The 17121-nt window shown below is 39.4% G+C and overlaps 1 protein-coding gene across 7 annotated transcripts in view; it reads left to right on the top strand.

The window, feature by feature from the left end:
• Positions 1–17121, top strand: part of CNTNAP4 (contactin associated protein family member 4) — a 253729-nt gene that overhangs the window by 217743 nt on the left and 18865 nt on the right. For 6 of the 7 annotated variants that reach the window (XM_036274253.1, XM_036274254.1, XM_036274257.1 and 3 more), the window contains 3 exons: positions 3847–4017; positions 4717–4935; positions 15928–16167. In XM_036274253.1, coding sequence (XP_036130146.1) covers positions 3847–4017; positions 4717–4935; positions 15928–16167 — 630 coding nt within the window. The remainder of the gene's footprint in view (positions 1–3846; positions 4018–4716; positions 4936–15927; positions 16168–17121) is intronic. The other variant, XM_036274260.1, reaches the window with a different exon arrangement.

Genomic DNA, 17121 nt, shown 5'->3' with positions numbered 1-17121 from the left:
ACTCTCTAGGTCCTTCCATGCCATCTCAAAGGATAAGAGATCTTTCTTTCTTACAGCTGCATAGTACTCCATTTTGTACATGTACCACAGCTTTTTAATCCACTCATCTACTGATGGGCACTTGGGTTGTTTCCGGATCTTAGCTATTTTAAATAGTGCTGCTATGAACATATAGTACATATATTCTTTCTGATTGGTGTTTCAGATTTCTTAGGGTATATTCCTAGAAGTGGGATCACTGGGTCAAATGGCAGTTCAATTTTTAACTTTTCCATAGTGGCTGCACCAGTTTGCATTCCCACCAGCAGTGTACTAGAGTCCCCTTTTCTCCACACCCTCGCCAACACTTGTTGTTTGATGATTTGTTGATGGCGGCCATTGTGACAGGTGTGAGGTGATATCTCATTGTTGTTTTAATTTGCATCTCTCTGATGATTAGTGATGTTGAGCATTTCTTCATATGTCTCTTGGCCATTTGTATGTCCTGTTTGGGGAGGTGTCTATTTAGTTCCTCTGCCCATTTTTTAATTGGGTTCTTTGTCTTCCTTTTGTTGAGTTGTGTGAGCACTCTATATATTTTGGAAATTAACCCCTTATCTGATGCATCATTGGCGATTATGGTCTCCCATATAGTGAGATCCCTTTCTGTTTTGATGATTGTTTCTTTTGCTGTGCACAATTTTTTTAGTTTAATGTAGTCCCGTGTGTTCATTTTTTCCTTTGTTTCTCTTGCCTTAGGTGTTGTATCAGTGAAAACTCTGCTGCATATGATGTCTGAGATTTTGTTGTCTACATTTTATTCTAGAATTTTTATGGATTCATGAGTTACATTTAAGTCTTTTATCCATTTTGAGTTTATTCTCCTGTATGGTATAAGCTGGTGTTCTAGCTTCATTTTTTTTTGCAAGTAGCTATCCAATTTTCCCAACACCATTTATTGAAGAGACTGTCTTGACTCCAATGTATGCTCTTGCCACCTTTGTCAAATATTGATTGAGCATATTGTCTTGGGTGAATTTCTGGGTTCTCTATTCTGTACCATTGATCTATTTGCCTGTTCTTGTGCCAGCACCAGGCTGTTTTGATTACAGTTGCTTTGCAGTATAACCTGATATCTGGTATTGTGATCCCACCTACTTTGTTCTTCTTTTTCAAGATTGCTGTGGCTATTTGGGGTCTTTTTTGGTTCCATATAAACTTTTGGAGTGTTTGTTCTAGTTCTGTGAAGTATGTCATTGGTATTTTGATGGGGATTGTATTGAATCTATAGATTGCTTTGGGTAGTATGGATATTTTAATAATGTTAATTCTTCCAATCCATGAACAAGGTATGTGTTTCCACTTTTGTATATCTTCCTCTATTTCTTTTGTCAATGACCTGTAGTTTTCTGTGAAGAGGTTCTTTACTTCTTTGGTTAATTTTTTTCCCCTAGGTATCTTCATTTTTTTGCTGCGATGGTAAATGGGATTGTCTTTTTAGTTTCTCTTTCTATGAGTTCATCATTGGTATATAAGAATGTCATTGATTTCTTGACATTAATTTTGTATCCTGCTACTTTGCCAAATTCATTTATTAAGTCTAGTAAATTGTTGATGGAGTCTTTAGGGTTTTCTATGAGGTGTACCTTTATTTTTATCTTTATCTTTTATACTGATTTTTACCGCACCTTTTCTATATTTAGCTGTTTAGATACACAAGTGTTCTCCAGTATTCAGAACTTTAACGTGTACAGGAGTGTAGCCTAGAGCGACAGGCTGCAGCACGTAGCCGAGGTGTGTAGTAGGCTACACCACCAAGGTCTGTACAGGTGATGTTTGCAAAAGGACAAATTCACCTAAGTACATTCCTCAGAACGTGTCCCTCTTGTTAAGTAATTCATGACTGTAGATGTAAATGCTGCTGTTTAGTCCAGAATGTAGAGAAAATAAATTAAAATCTAAGGAACAAATAGAAACTGAGTTAAATTTGTGATTTTTAACTCTGTTCTTTGCAAACATAATGAACCATTTTCCCCCTGCAATTACTCTTTTCTAACTTCCAACGATCAATATGTTAGCCCCCCTTATCTTCAGGGGGTCCACTCAAAGACCCTAGTACATGCCTGAAATCACAGATAGTACCAAACTCTATACATACTATGCTTTTCCCTATCCATACATACCTATGATACAGTTTACTTCATAAAGAAGGCACAGTAACAGATTAACAACAGTAATGAGTTACACAGAATACTTATAACAATACACTCTCATAAAAATTATTGGAAGGTAGTCTGTCTGTCTGTCTGTCTGTCTGGTAACTGACCTGATAACTGAGACAGCTAAGTGTCTAGGGGTGAGTAGCACCCACAGAGTGGAGAAGCCGGACAAAGCAGAGATTCCCATCCCGGGACGGACAGAGTGGGATGATGCGAAATTTCATCTCAGTACTCAGAAGAGCACACAGTTTAAAACGTATGACTTGTTTATTTATAGAATTTTCTATATGGTATTTCCGGGCCACGATTGACCACGGGTACTGCAACTGCAGATGAGTGGGGCCTGCTGGTGTTTCTTCCAGGAAGCCACTTAGATCGACATTTGTCCAGTGTTGCGGGCACATAGCGGAGGCAGTTGCTTAAGACCCGAGATGTGTATTTGTATTTGGTGTGCGGAGGATTTGCTGGCGTAAGCAGCCGTGTGCAGTTCTTTCCGTGGTAACGGGTCTCATCAACCACACACATCCAGCTGGATTTCAGTCCACGGCGTCAGTATGTTTCTTCCGTACTTTCCACACAGACCCATGATATTTGTTCAAAAGGACAGGCAGTTGCAGGGACAAGGAAAAAAACATTTGGAAAGTTGAAGGTGAGACATACACAGTCCACATGATTTTTTTTCAGATCTCTTCATTTATACCCCAACCTCTTACACATTTTCTTATTTGGAACATTTTAAAACTTTTTGAGAACTCTTTACCTGATTCACTATGAGAAGCAAGGTAAAAGACGATTTTGAATTAAAAAAATATTTTCATGAGAATGTCAGTACAGAGAAAGTAATGTCTTGATCTTTTATTAAATAAGGATTAAAAAATTTTTTTTTCTTTATTTTTAGAGAGAGAGGAAGGGAGAGGGAGAGAGAGATAGAAACATCGATGAGAGAGAACATTGATTGGCTGCCTCCTGCATGCCCCCCCACTGGGGATCGAGCCCACAATCTGGGCGTGTGCCCTGACCAGGAATCGGACTGGTGACCTCTTGGTGCGTGGGTCAATGCTCAACCACTGAGCCACACCAGCCGGGCCAAATGAGGATATTTTGAATGCCAGTCTCAGTTTAGAAAATCACAAAGCCCATTAGTGAAAACAGTTAGCCAAAAGTGTAACTGTGGAGTGTGTATGTTAGAAGTGTTAGAACACAAAACACTTTGAGCTTCTTTAAAACAGGTTTTTTGTTAGTCGGTATAATGTAGGTGTTTACATTTTCAAGTTATAAAAAATAAAGTATATTAATTAATGTTTGACGGGTCTTTATCATATCACTTTGGGAGAGATTGGAAATGAGGCTGACAATGTTTATTATCTTACATGTCTTATATCAAATATAACATTCAGACCATTTCTGCAGTGGTCATTTCTCTCCTCTGTTGGAAGGGATCCAGGATTTCAACCCTTGTAAAATCACTAATCATGTGCTCATGTCTTGTACACTACATAGTTAACAGAAAAAAGAAAAGCAGGTTTGTATGAATTAGCCAATATTTTAACAGTAAAAATGCTAAAAATGGGAAATGTAATGGTCATTCATTTTAGGTCACGAGTTTGTTTTCTTACCTTTTGATATTTTCTTTTGTTTTTGAAACCAGGGTCATTTTGGAATTCAGCTTCCTTCAATACCGAGGCTTCATACCTTCACTTTCCTACTTTCCACGGAGAGCTCAGTGCAGATGTTTCTTTCTTTTTTAAGACCACAGCTTTGTCCGGGGTATTTTTGGAGAACCTGGGGATTATTGATTTCATACGGATAGAGCTACGCTGTAAGTCTCTTTTTCCAGAGAAGTCTGTGGGGTTCTATTCAGGGTCAGATCCTTTAATTAATTTTTAAAGTACTATGTTTCTGCTTTATCAGCTGAATATTTTCATTGTGTCCCTTGGAAAAAATTTCTATGAAATTAAGTTAGTCTTTCTGCAAGAAAATAATTTCATAATTAAACTGTGATAATTTGGGGGAAATCATTGTATTCTCTAGAACCAATTTAAGATGCATTTTAAGTTGAAATAATTAATTTAGAAAATAAAACTAAATTCTTAGTTAATTACAAAGTTACTTAATTAGATTGACTAGCCATATTATTTTGATATCCCCTTAGACTGTTATTTGTATTTTAATATCAAATGTATATTGCATGCTTTAACATTTATATAAACTTTGAATCTCTGTAAAATTATCATTTTATAAAATGTTACCTAGTTTTCTTGCCCTGGCTAAATAACTAATTCTTATCAATCTAAAAAATTAACTTTGAGGATGAATTTCTTAAAATTTGTTGTTGTTTTTCCCAAAAATACAAATGTACCGCCTCATTCCACATGGATTCTTTGCCCATGTCCTTGGGTCCTCCCATAAAATTCGAAGCATCCCCTTTATACCATGCTGTGAGCTGTTCTGTGTATGGAAGACTTGGCTCGCCGTCCTGTCGACTGACTTGAACAATCTCCACGTCTCACATTTCCAGCTCCGGCCGTAGTGACTTTCTCGTTTGATGTGGGGAATGGGCCTTCGGAAATATCGGTGCAGTCACCCACTCACTTCAACGACAACCAGTGGCATCGTGTTACAGTTGAAAGGAACATGAAAGAAGCATCCATCCAAGTGGATCAGCTCCCACCCAAGACCCAACCTGCTCCTGCTGATGGGCATGTCCTTTTGCAGCTCAATAGTCAGCTCTTTGTGGGTAAGTTCTGTTTCTGGGCCGTTTGTCATTGAATTGCATGATGTGAGGGCAGGGATGAGCCAAGATAAAATAATATCAACTATAAAAATAATGATGGAGAACCTGTGTTCTAGTCGGGGCCAGGTGTTCCATCTCTGCCTGACAACCAAGCTGTGAAATGGCTATTATCCCTATGTCACCAATAAGATACATGAGATGAAGGGGGTAGAAGTGACTTGCCTTCAGAAATCCCCCTGGGAAACGATATTCAAGTGTATGCTTGACTAATTCCTAAACCTGCATTCTTAATATTACAGATTTTGTGATTTGTTCCAGGACTCATTTTAACATTAGTCCTTTAGTATGATATTGGAAATGATTATGTCTGTTCCCAGGGTAGTCGATGAATCCTCCTTGTAATTCCAGGCAGTGCCAACCAGTGGCTTTTCATCAAAAACAGGCCAGTAGCAGAACAAAGGAAAATAGGACAAAGTGTAGAAAATCCACGCTTGATCAACCTCACCAGTTCTTCTGCTGGTGTCTCTGATTACTTCATATTTGTATTCAATGTTGCTCATTTCCTAAATACATTTGCTGGGTATTTATAGACCTGTGAGTGGAATCCTTCTAATTGTATTGGTTTTACTTTGCATCTTTGCTTATTACTTATAGAACTTAGAACTTACTGACCAGAAGTTCAAGAGATTTTTCTCTTATCTGATCCCTTTTCCTACATTTTAATATATGTAAGTATACAGTAACACTGTAAATGAGGATAAATTGTAAATGATCAGAAATTACATTTCAAGCATTTTTAAGTGTTATGTTTTAGAACATAATTCATGAGATTCCCCATTACATCATCTATTGCTTACCAATCTTGTTTATTAACTACCTTTCACTGAAAAGGATGAAGCTCATTTGTTTTATTTCTGAATAAGATACATTTGAGATTTCTAATACATTTATGTCCTTATTGTTTCTACCCTTTATTCTTTCTTCACTCAATAAATGTTTAATGAACAGCTTCTACGCGTAAGGCACTGTAATGGACAATCTAATCATGATCTTGTGGCCACTCAACTGACTTATTTAAAGGTATGGACATAATAAAGAATACATGAGAAGTACATGAGTTTCCTTTTAATAACATGCGGCAGCTCAGTCAGGAAGTTGACATAGATATTTCTTGAATTACAAAAAATGAAAGATGGCCGCAATGAAGGTATGGCAATTTAAAATCTGTCAGAGTCTAGGAAATAGCCTTACTAGTCTTGAAAACTGAAGAGGCTAAAACAGTCCTCAGATCTTTCAGTGAAATCTGCTGCAGTTTACTTGTACATGAACTTCTATCCTTGGCATGAATTTTAACTTCATAGACATGGAGTCATCATTCATCATGTCTGATAGGAATCCTGACCTTAATTTGATTTCAGGTGGTTGTAATGGATAGAAGTACTATGTGGTATCAGAAAACTGGATTATAACAGACCTGACTCTCTTGCCATCAATCATGTGTTATGATTTTAATAAGGACCTAAGAGATTTGATCTTTTTTGGAGGCAATTGGTTGGCTTTTACATTCCCATATATGTAAAACCCAGGATCACTGTGCTACTTGAAAGTTTTAAAGACTGAAGTCTTGGTTCCATTTAAGTCAAAGTGATTGAAAATTATAAAGAAAAGGCAGGCCCTGGCGGGGCTCCGCAGTTAGAGTGTCAGCCCTCGGTTGCTATTTGTCCCCGGCCCTGGTTGGGGTCCTGTGCGAGACAACCAGTCTGTCTCTCTCATATTGATGTTTCTCTCTCTCTCCCCTCCTTCAGTTCTACTCTATGTGAAGATAAATGGAAAAATATCCTCAGGTGAGGATGAAAGAAAGAAAGAAAGAAAGAAAGAAAGAAAGAAAAGGCAGAAAGAGAAATCTCAGAAAATATTAATTTACAAAATTACTATCAAACTAATCAGAATTTTTAAAAACCTTTCTAGATTAAAATACTTTTTCTCTGCAGGAAGAGTAAATTAAACAATTATTTAAAAGGCTATACCAAATTAGTGCAAAATAGGTGGAAAAGCTAGTAAAAAAAATTAGGAATAATTATAGTTAATTTAATGTCACAGTTACTAAGACCAAAAAGTAGTCCCCTGCCTTCCTGAGGGTGCATTTCAGCACAGGACATAAGAAGCAGCCAATGAAAGCGTTAAATATAAGACAAAAACAAAAGAAAAATATGCACATATATGCATGTATGTACATGCATGCACAATTTCAGATAATGACAAATACAATAAAGTAAAACACAGAATAAGGAGTCAGGCAGTGATTGGGTTGGGGGGGTTCTAGGTCAAGGGGAGTTCTCTCTGAGGACCTTAAATTTGAACAGAGGCCAGATAAAGCAGAAAACGGAGCCCTGTGGACATCTGAAGGGAGAGAATTCCGGAGAGGGAGTATGTTCCAAGTGGTGGGAATGAGCTTCAGGTAGTCAGGGAGCAAGGAGAGAATCCGTGTGGCTGAGGAGAGAATCAGCGTGAGGGAAAGCGTTTTCCGGAATGAGGTGCAAGTAACATGGAGCCTTTAAGGCACTGGCGAGGAACTGGGATTTTATTATAAGGGATGGGGGGGGGGGCATGATCTAATTTACATTTTCCACTTTCTCCCTTGCTGATGTGAGGAGTATGGATGGAGGGGCCGGGGAAGGAGCAGACAGTGGAAGTCGTCCTGATGAGGGATAATGGTGCATAGGCTGACGTGGAGAGAGACAGATAGAGTTGGGACATTTTATTTTATTTATTTATTTTTAATTAATATTTTTTCTTTATTGATTTTAGAGAAAGGGAGAGAGAGAGAGAGACAGAAATATCAATGAGAGAGAACATTGATTGGCGGCCTCCCACGTGCCCCGCCCCCAGGGATTTGGACCCCAACCTGGGCATGTGCCCTGACCGGGAATCGACCGGCAACCTCTTGGTGCATGGATCAACACTCAACCACTGAGCCACACTGGCCAGGCCGAGTTGGGACATTTTAAATGTCAACACAACCTGCTGATGACATGGCTACTGCTATTACTGTCACAATTTACCCAGCTAACCTCCTTGTGGGCAAGACGCTGCTTTGTGGGTCTCCGGGTTCCCTGTATCATTTCTCAGCTTTTCATTTCACCTGAAGTTGGATTTTCTTCGTTTCTTCCTTTATCCTCATTTGTAGCACCATTACAGTCATCCCTGGCCCCACAGTCTAGATCACTGTACTGCAAACCACACTCTTGTCAGACTGCAAAAGACCTTCAGAGCCCAGAAAAAGTGTCTCACGTCCGTTCTTTCCTTCAGTGAGATCCCACCCATCCCATAACCACACTTTCGCCAGGAAATCAGGACTCTGTTCCATGTCCTGTGCCCGCACATGTCAGATGTAGAAGGGACGTTACCTTGACAACTATATCCCCACATATTATTAATGCCTTCAAACAGATGAGCCTCGCATCTGCTCTCAGAGCCCATGACTCGTTGTGTGACTGGGCGTCTCTGCTTTATTCCAGTATCATTGGTTTTCTGCTTACAGTTGTAAAGGGTAATTTCATTTTCCTTACTTATAAGTTCAAGAGTTTAATTTGTAGTTCACCCATCCATCTTAAAAATAATTACGGCTAATGAATGTTTTTGAGTGTGCGTAACAGCCATCATTTGTCCTTGGGTATTGCGACAAATGAGTACATGTAATTGCAAAGAGTAGGTAGGGATGCAGTTTTCAGCCTAACTTTTTTCTCTTAAGAAAGGTGTTTTAAATCCCAGACACTGATGATGAGGGTAATAATAATAATGATAGTAATAATGTTTTAAATGACATGGAAACACACTCTTTACAGATGCAGGACAAAATTGAAAGACTAGGCTAATATTATTCAGTCTAAGATAAATATTTTTATCATTCTCATATTTCGTAGCTTTTACCAGCCGGGCAACACTTTTTCTATACGTATAAAACACTGTGTATATTTGAATACATGTAATTTTGATTTAAATTATATTCTCCATTCCACTGGGTTCCCATAGCCAGGCCTGTGTCGCTGATGTTTATTGTTGTTACGTTTTTTAGGTTAAAATGTCCGCAGTCTCTCAGGAGTGACCCCCGCAGTGGGGTGACATGAAAGAACCCAGCTCACTTTCTCCATCACTTGCTTCCCTGTCTGCCCTAAAGACCAGTCATGAAGTGTATTCTCATCTCAGAGTGAAACTCGGAGGCAAGACTAATGCTTTATCTCCTGAGTAAAATCACTAAAAATAAATAGAAAACATGACTTAAGACGTAATTCAGCTGGGCAACAATTATATATAGTGATTGAAATAGGAATAAGGAAATTATAAATAGTTTCATAGATTCAACTCGTATTAGCCTGTACGGAGGAATTATACAACAGAAGGATTTTAACAGCCCCTGTATTTCCAAATATTAGAACAATTAGCCTTAACTGACCTCTACTATAGGATGTCATCAAAGTGAAGGAGTAATAAAATAATGAACAAAAAATCTTGCATAAGAAAGTGAGAAAAGTTAACGTTAATGTAGTATGATAGGTTAGAAACAACACCAGTGAAATGAAGGTCTCCTCTTCCCCAGGTAATCTCAACCGTCAGGTTGCTTTTCATACTAAAAATGATGACCACCTTTTATTGTAGGCCATCTCACTCCATCCTTACTGTTTTTAAAAAAATAAATTTATTATTATTATTTTTATTGATTTTTGAGAGAGAGGAAGTGAGAGGGAGAGAGAAATAGAAACATTGATGAGAGAGAACATCGATTGGTTGCCTCCTGCACGCCCCCTACTGGGGATCGGGCCCACAACCTGACCAGTAATTGAACCGGCGACCTCTTGGTGCATGGATTGACGCTCAGCCACTGAGCCACACCGGCTGAACCATCCTTACTCTTAACTATGGCAGTGGGTTTGTACCGCCCTTTTGCATTCTTTCACTTTGTCCTTTTTTGTACGTGTGGATTTATGACACATCTTAAATAGTCCCATTCAGGGGTGGTATTCATTACCTTAAAAACTAAGTTCAATGACATGATGCTAATTGGTGTATTAAACATATGCTCTTGACCTTGTCAACACTGGGGACTCAATGTCCAGAGTCGCTGCTTGAGTTACCATATGCCCACAAACATTCTCCAGCCACAGAAATGATGGAAAGAAAAGGATCAATCATTTTTAAAGCTGAAATGTGACAGTGGTCATTTTCTATTTTGGTTTGTAAACTCAGCATTTTTCTTAGAAGCTTCTTAAATTAGCCTTGAATTGATTTTCATTCAACCAGCTCTGCAATTTTTGTTTGCCATCTAAATTTTTTTACTGACAGGTTTTTAAATGGGGCAAACTCCATTTCAGTTCTTGTGACTAGGACCTGAACGAGAGGTAAGGACTCCTGAAACAGACTCAAAAGTCATTTGTACTGCATTTGAATTGTATCAAATCTACAAATATTTATCCAATATCTAGAGCAAGTTCTAAATGCCATTCACAAAGGTTAATGCCGCTCTCTTTGAAGGTTGGTTCTTAATCTTAATTGCACATTAGTATCACCTGGGGATCTTTTGGGACTTTGGCTGTACAGGTACACAAATACATTTATTTACTGTGATGAATGTCTGTGCACTTGCAAAGTTGGAGATGGCCAGTAGGTTCTTATATTGGTCTTTCAGTGAACATATGCTTGTATTTCTGTTGGATGTATATCTGGGAGTGGAATTACTGGGTTGTAGGATCTGCATATGTGAAGCATTAGGAGACTCTCACAAATCTCCATGGATTACTTAGATAGCCTCCTCTGGGAGGTGACTGTTCAGATCTGTTGCCCTTTTTCTACCGGGTTGTCTTTTAAAATGTCTTTATAGCCCTGGCCGGTTTGGCTCAGCAGTTAAAGCATCCGCCTGCGGTCCGGAGAGACCCGGGTTCGGTTCCTGCTAAGGGCATGTACCTCGGTTGCAGTTTGTCCCCGGCCCTGGTTGGTCGTGCGGGTGGCAGCCACTCGATGTGTCCCTTTCACATCGATGTTTCCCTCTCTTTCTCTTCCTCTCTCTCCCTCCCACTCTGTCTGTGCAAAAAATGAAAAAATGTCCTCGGATAAGGATTAAAAAAAAATAAAAAAATAAAAATAATAAAATGTCTTTATATAGTTTGCATGATTCCTAGTCAGATAAATTATTTACAAATATTTTTTCTTTCTCTCTGTGGAGTTGTATTTTCATATTGTTGATGGTGTCTTTTGATGAACAGAAGTTCTTAATTACAAAGTGTTCTGGATTTTTTTCTTTTCGTGTTCAGTTTGTTTTCGATAGGCAAAGTCGAGCTGCAGAGGAGAATGCCCCCAAAGCTTCATGTTTGAAAGGTTTTTTATTTCAGATTTTCTTTTGCAGTAAACATGTTGCCCCAGTACCGAAGTGCAGTCCATAAAAGTCACCTTTCTCTTTAATGTAATCATATCATCTATTTCAATTATCTTCTCCCTTTCCTCAGATGTCTTTTTCATGTTTCGCCTCAGAAGCTCCCTTTTCCATGTGCCGTGAGCAAATCTGAGTGTTGACTAAAATCAGAATTCAGATGGGATCTCTTGGTATCGGAGAACGTGACCAACGCCACCAATTGTTCATTTCTTTTAAATAGGCCTTAGTTGGGTCACAGCGGAGCCACTGTGTCTCTGCCACATGAGAAACCCAAACAGACCCACTCTCCCTGCTGTGACCGCCACCGGGACCTGTTTTCACCACTGACGTTGGTTCAGGGGATAGGGACTGCATGTTCTCTATGACAGTGTCGCCTATACCAGCTGCCTCTTCCCACCATGACAGTTCCTTGAACACGAGAAGAGTCTTCCTCCTCCTTGCCCTCCCAGGGCTTTGCTCAATGAGGAACATTCCGTGGCAGAGTTATAGCTGGGCTTCCAATCCCCTAGTCCTCGGTGTGAGCTAACACCGTCCCTGCTGCAAGGCTGACTTCCCCCCGGATGGCTGAGTAGGACGGGACTATCGGTACAATTCATCACATGCAGATTTTATTTTCATTTATCACTATTTATTTTTTTTTTCAGTTTTTATTAATTTATTTTTGTTACAGATGTTTCTCCTTTTCCCCCGAGACACGTTTTTCCCTCAGCGCCCTGACTTGTAGATCCCGGGCCCAGCCCCCATACCCTGTTGCTTCCCGGCCCCAAGCTGATCTGGGGTCAGGGTCTTAGCTGCCTTCTCTGCCACAGCCCCACAGAGAGCTCCTGTCCTCTGCCAGACGTGATTTCATAACTTTGAATGTTAAAGAGAAATGTGGGGAATCTAGATTTCTTTCTTTCTTTAAGGCCCCTGGGCGAATTATGCAGTTGTTCCCAATTAATTCTCAATTTATCCAAGCACAGCACATAAATAATTTGCCATTAAAAACTAAAAGTCTTCCTGACACACACACACACACACACACACGTACACACACATACACACACACACAAAATAATAGTGGGAAAAAGTAGTGGGAAGTTGGCATAGGAACGAGTCAGCCTGTTCTCTGTGGCAATAGCATCTCTCACTTGGACTAACTTCCCGAGACTAATGAATACGATGAAAGGATAGGGCTCACTCAGTCTCTGCTCAGCACCCAGCACCCTCACTTAGGTGCAGGACCCCAGTACTGCTGTGTAAGTGAATGAGCTCAGCTATACGCATCCACGTAGAAAGGTTAGGCATTTGACTCAGTGTTCGGGAAGTTCTGGGATTCATTCTCTCCAATATCGTCTGGCAGGTAAACTGATAGAAAATTAATTGGAAGACAGTTCCCAACATAACAGCTCAGCAGAAACATCCAGAATCAATTAATCAAACTGCAACTCATTTTAATTGGACACACTCTAACCCTGAAAAGGCTCTGGGATCTTTCTTTAAGCTCTGAAACCCAATCCTCCCTGCAACATCCATGTTTTCCAAAACAGTTACATCTTAAAATACAATGTTGTTAACTTGAAACCTAATGGTCAAGTAAACATCCTCAATACATGTGTGACATGTCTGTTTATATTTAATTAGCCATTACTTTTTGATCATTTAAAAAGGTAGTTTAAAACTACTCGACTAGGTAAATACTAACCCTTTAAAAGTACAGAATTAAGAAGGCCTGTTTACTAAGCTAAATATTGATTTTTTTCTCACTGTTACAAACACTATTTAAATATGCATTCTATACACATAGATGTACATTTTTTTTTCCTGTTAATATCTCTTTTCTCTGACCTTCTTCTCTACCTGGTATTTATTTGTACCAATAACATTCTGGGGTAATTATGTGTTTCTTTAAATGTCTCATCATCTGAACCAAAACAAAAGAAAACAAAACAAGAATAAAGAAGTTGGAAGAGCGGACAGTGGATTGCATTCAGTTGTAGGACTCTAAGTTGTTTAGTTATTATTACGTCCCTGGCAGACGTAGATAAACACCTACATCAGAGAGACTGGATGTTTAGAGCAACAAATCAGAGCAGACAGTGATTTAACATTGCTATGTACTATAAACTGTATACCGTGGTTTAAAGGACTATAACATGAGTTAAATGAAATATACCAGAGTAGTCCTCTAACCAGACTTCACAGGATCTGGCCCTCCTCCAGAGAGCTCCTGGGCTAAAGCTAACGCCAAGGCTGTGGGCTGCCTCATCCAGGAGACAAAACCCCAGCGAGGAGGCCGAAAGTGTGCATCAAAGGCTGAACTGTGAGCCCGGACATTCTTTCCGGGGTGAGTTAGCAGATGGGAAAATTGGGAGGTCTGAAGCTGAGGTGAGTAGCAGCTTTGATATGGAAGGGGAAAAAAAGAGTCCTGAGAATACGGCAGAGGCAGAAGAGAGTTTGCAAGAATGGCAGGAGATGGAGTGAATGCAGGTGAACTGAATCAAGAAGATGCCCAGCTGCTGGGAACTGGGAGGAGGTCAACCCTTCTTCCCTGCCACGCCCGCACGCACTGGGGCTGGAGTGTCCGCACCTCACCGCACTGGGATTCGGAAATAGAAACTCAGACACACGCCCTGAAGACGTCTAGAGTCTTCATCAAAGAGGCACCATTTATGTCAATTAGAGCCATTTGAATACAGACATTTAAATACAGTCATTTGAATAGAGACCATTATGTCTATGAATCTGAATTATAAAGAGCGTTAATGCGGCAAGTCCAAAATTCTCAAGAGTTCCTTTGGTTTCTTATTCGTGTTTCATTATCCAAAAATAGTAAATTAATTTGCTTCCATTCTATATTCATTGGGTTTCATCCTCAGTCTCCGGAAGCCAACACCCCTGTGCAACAGAAGACGTTTCTCTCTTCAAACGGGCCCCCATTTCACAGTCCTAAAGTATAATCTGTTTTAATTAACAACTGCATTAATTAATTGGTCATAATTAACTGAGTATCAGTGACTATTATTAATTAGTGATTATGAGTCGTTATTGCCCAGCTGTTACGGCCAGGCATGGTGTGGTGTGCTGGGCATGCGTGGGACGGAGCAGCCCTGACTGGATGTGCGTGTTCTGATGGAGGGGCGCTGACCATGTGCCACCTCAACTGGTCAAATGTGAAGCCTGCTAGATGGTGACAAATAGTTATTTAGGGTCTTTTCGGCCAAGTTTTATTTTTGATATACCAAAAAAACTGTTTAATCTCTGTGGCTAAAGAGGTTTTAAGTAAGGCTAGATTAGGAGCCAATAAATGAACTGGGGGAGGTGGGAGGGGTGTATGCGGAATGTGCACAGAGCAGGTATGAGGTCCTGGTGTGCCTCTGTGCAAAGACGAAACTCCTTTTTATTTATTTATTCATTTTTGGTACATGCCCCTAGCGGGAACCGAACCTGGGACTCTCTGGTCCGCAGGCCGATGCTCCAACCGCTGAGCCAAACCGGCCAGGGCGAAGCTCCTTTTCAAAGGTCCCATGGCCATCTAAGTGCCTCTTGATAGAATCCCCCAAATAATTTAGATTAGGGTGCTATTTTACCACTTCAAGTTCTGCGCATTAATTTATGGTATTTCTGGACAAAATGTATGTGACAGTCCATAGGATGGTGCTTTAAATGTGCTGGCCAGGTGACCGTCTGAATGACTCCCCTGTAGGGATTGTTGAGCACGGTCTCTGGCCCACAGAATCAGTAAATCAGCATTTCTTGGAGTGAGTTCCTGAACCTGTATTTTTATGAAGCCCTTCCGTGGATACTCATATTTTTTTCAAGTTTGAGAACCTCTGACTTAGGATAACAGGCTTTGATCCTATCCAAACATTTTAAACCTCTCCAAGGCTGACTTGTTAAGTACATATTGTTGTATATTATTCAGTAACTGTTATACCACTGATGTGTTGCTTCATGAATCCCCTCCCCAATTTTGCTGCTAATATTTCCAAACTTAAAACAATGAACACTGGACCAACATGTAGAAAAAAATTCAACCAAAATCAAACAAACTAAAAAACAACCAAAAGGACATCAATGCACAAATTAGAACTCAAGGATTTCATTATAGTTCCCACTAAATTAAAACTACCAGCAACAGGATCGTTTTTCAATATGAAAACACACCACACTCCCCCACAAATACATTCTTATTTAACACTGCAAAAAAAAAAAAATTACTTTCTACATAGGAACATCAATACATCTCACTGTTATTTTGTATCAAAGTAAGATGTAGCCTTTATTTTGTTCTTTGAAATAAAGAAACCCTCTCAATTTCGAGTTTTATAAATACATTTTAGAAAACAAATATGTAGCAAAGTCAACTTTTGGAAAACATTGAATTACTGTAATGTTTTGTCTTTTTCAAGTCTTCCAGTGTTTTGTCACAAATTGTGCTTCCAGAATTATATTTTTGCTCTTCAAATCTCTGCCATTCTCTGTAAGGCTGCAATTTTCGCCTTTCTCTGTGAGGCCTCAGTTTTGTTTGGTCCTAAATCCTGAATAAAACACCTAGGAATGTGTTTCCATTTGCGGTGTTTCTCTTTTAGGCGGAACGGCCACGAGACAGAGGGGCTTTTTGGGATGCATCCGGTCTCTGCAGCTGAACGGGCTGGCCCTGGACCTGGAGGAAAGAGCCAAGGTGACTCCCGGAGTGGAGCCAGGCTGTAGAGGGCATTGCAGCAGCTACGGGAAGTTGTGCCGCAATGGAGGGAAATGCAGAGAAAAGCCCAGTGGGTTCTCTTGTGACTGCACCTTCTCTGCATACGCAGGGCCCTTCTGCTCGAATGGTAAGTGTGGCGTGGGTACCTAGCAGGAAATTGTATCCAGTACAAATACATGTCTAACCATTACTGCCTGTGTTGCTGTTTAAAACAGAAATATTTTCATTTTTCTTTCTTTCTTTCTTTCTTTTTTCAAATTGCTTTTTTATGCTAATCATACTTCATTATTTAGGATAGCCTCAATTCTTAAAAAGTGTTTATTAATGATAAGTCCTCTAGTAGTTGCCATTAGATGTCTTAAAGTGTTAAGTGCTCAATCTGAGTTGTTTCTGTTAATATTGATGCTCTTAATATGGTTGTCAACAACTTGCCCCTTGGTACAGTTCTCTATTCTAAAATCACTAAAGGCATTATTGTTATTTTTTATGAAGGTAGTCAACAATGCAATGAGATCTAGGAAGCGTTGCTTGCTCTTGCTTGTTTGCTTTTTCCAAACGGATGTTTTTCCAGGAATATAAATACCCTTTTTATTAAATATTGATGTGTAACAAAATCCGGGCATTTTGCTCTATGATATGTCGAGTATCTGGCTGTGAAGTAAAATAGAGAATATTTTTCAGCTTGTCTTGTTCACTGGTCTACATCATGGAGGAAAAAAGAACTGAGTGTAGTATTAAGTGTTCTGGACAGACGTCTCTGAATATACAAATATTTGTTATACTTTCATAGTTTCTCATAGAAAACTGTCATCCAATTCAATTCATTTGCTTATTTAAACATGTCTGGGTTAGTGAACCTTTTCTGAAAGGAGGCTAACAAAAATAAGCTCCGAATTGAAGCCACCTCCAATTTGCAAAGAAAGCATTTGGGATTATTTAATGAAATGTTGTCAAAAATGCACTCTGCAAGTCATCTACTTTTTATCAGGAATAAGTAATTATTTAAAATCGACCTGTAGTCATAAATCACACACTGCTGTTCCCCTCGTAGAAGACTTTCCACATTTAAAGTTAGAAAGAA

This window comes from Molossus molossus, unplaced genomic scaffold (assembly GCF_014108415.1).
Source record: "Molossus molossus isolate mMolMol1 unplaced genomic scaffold, mMolMol1.p scaffold_m16_p_21, whole genome shotgun sequence".
NCBI lineage: Eukaryota > Metazoa > Chordata > Mammalia > Chiroptera > Molossidae > Molossus > Molossus molossus.
The sequence above is the reverse complement of the archived record's forward strand: the minus strand, read 5'-3'. Positions and strand labels throughout refer to the sequence as shown.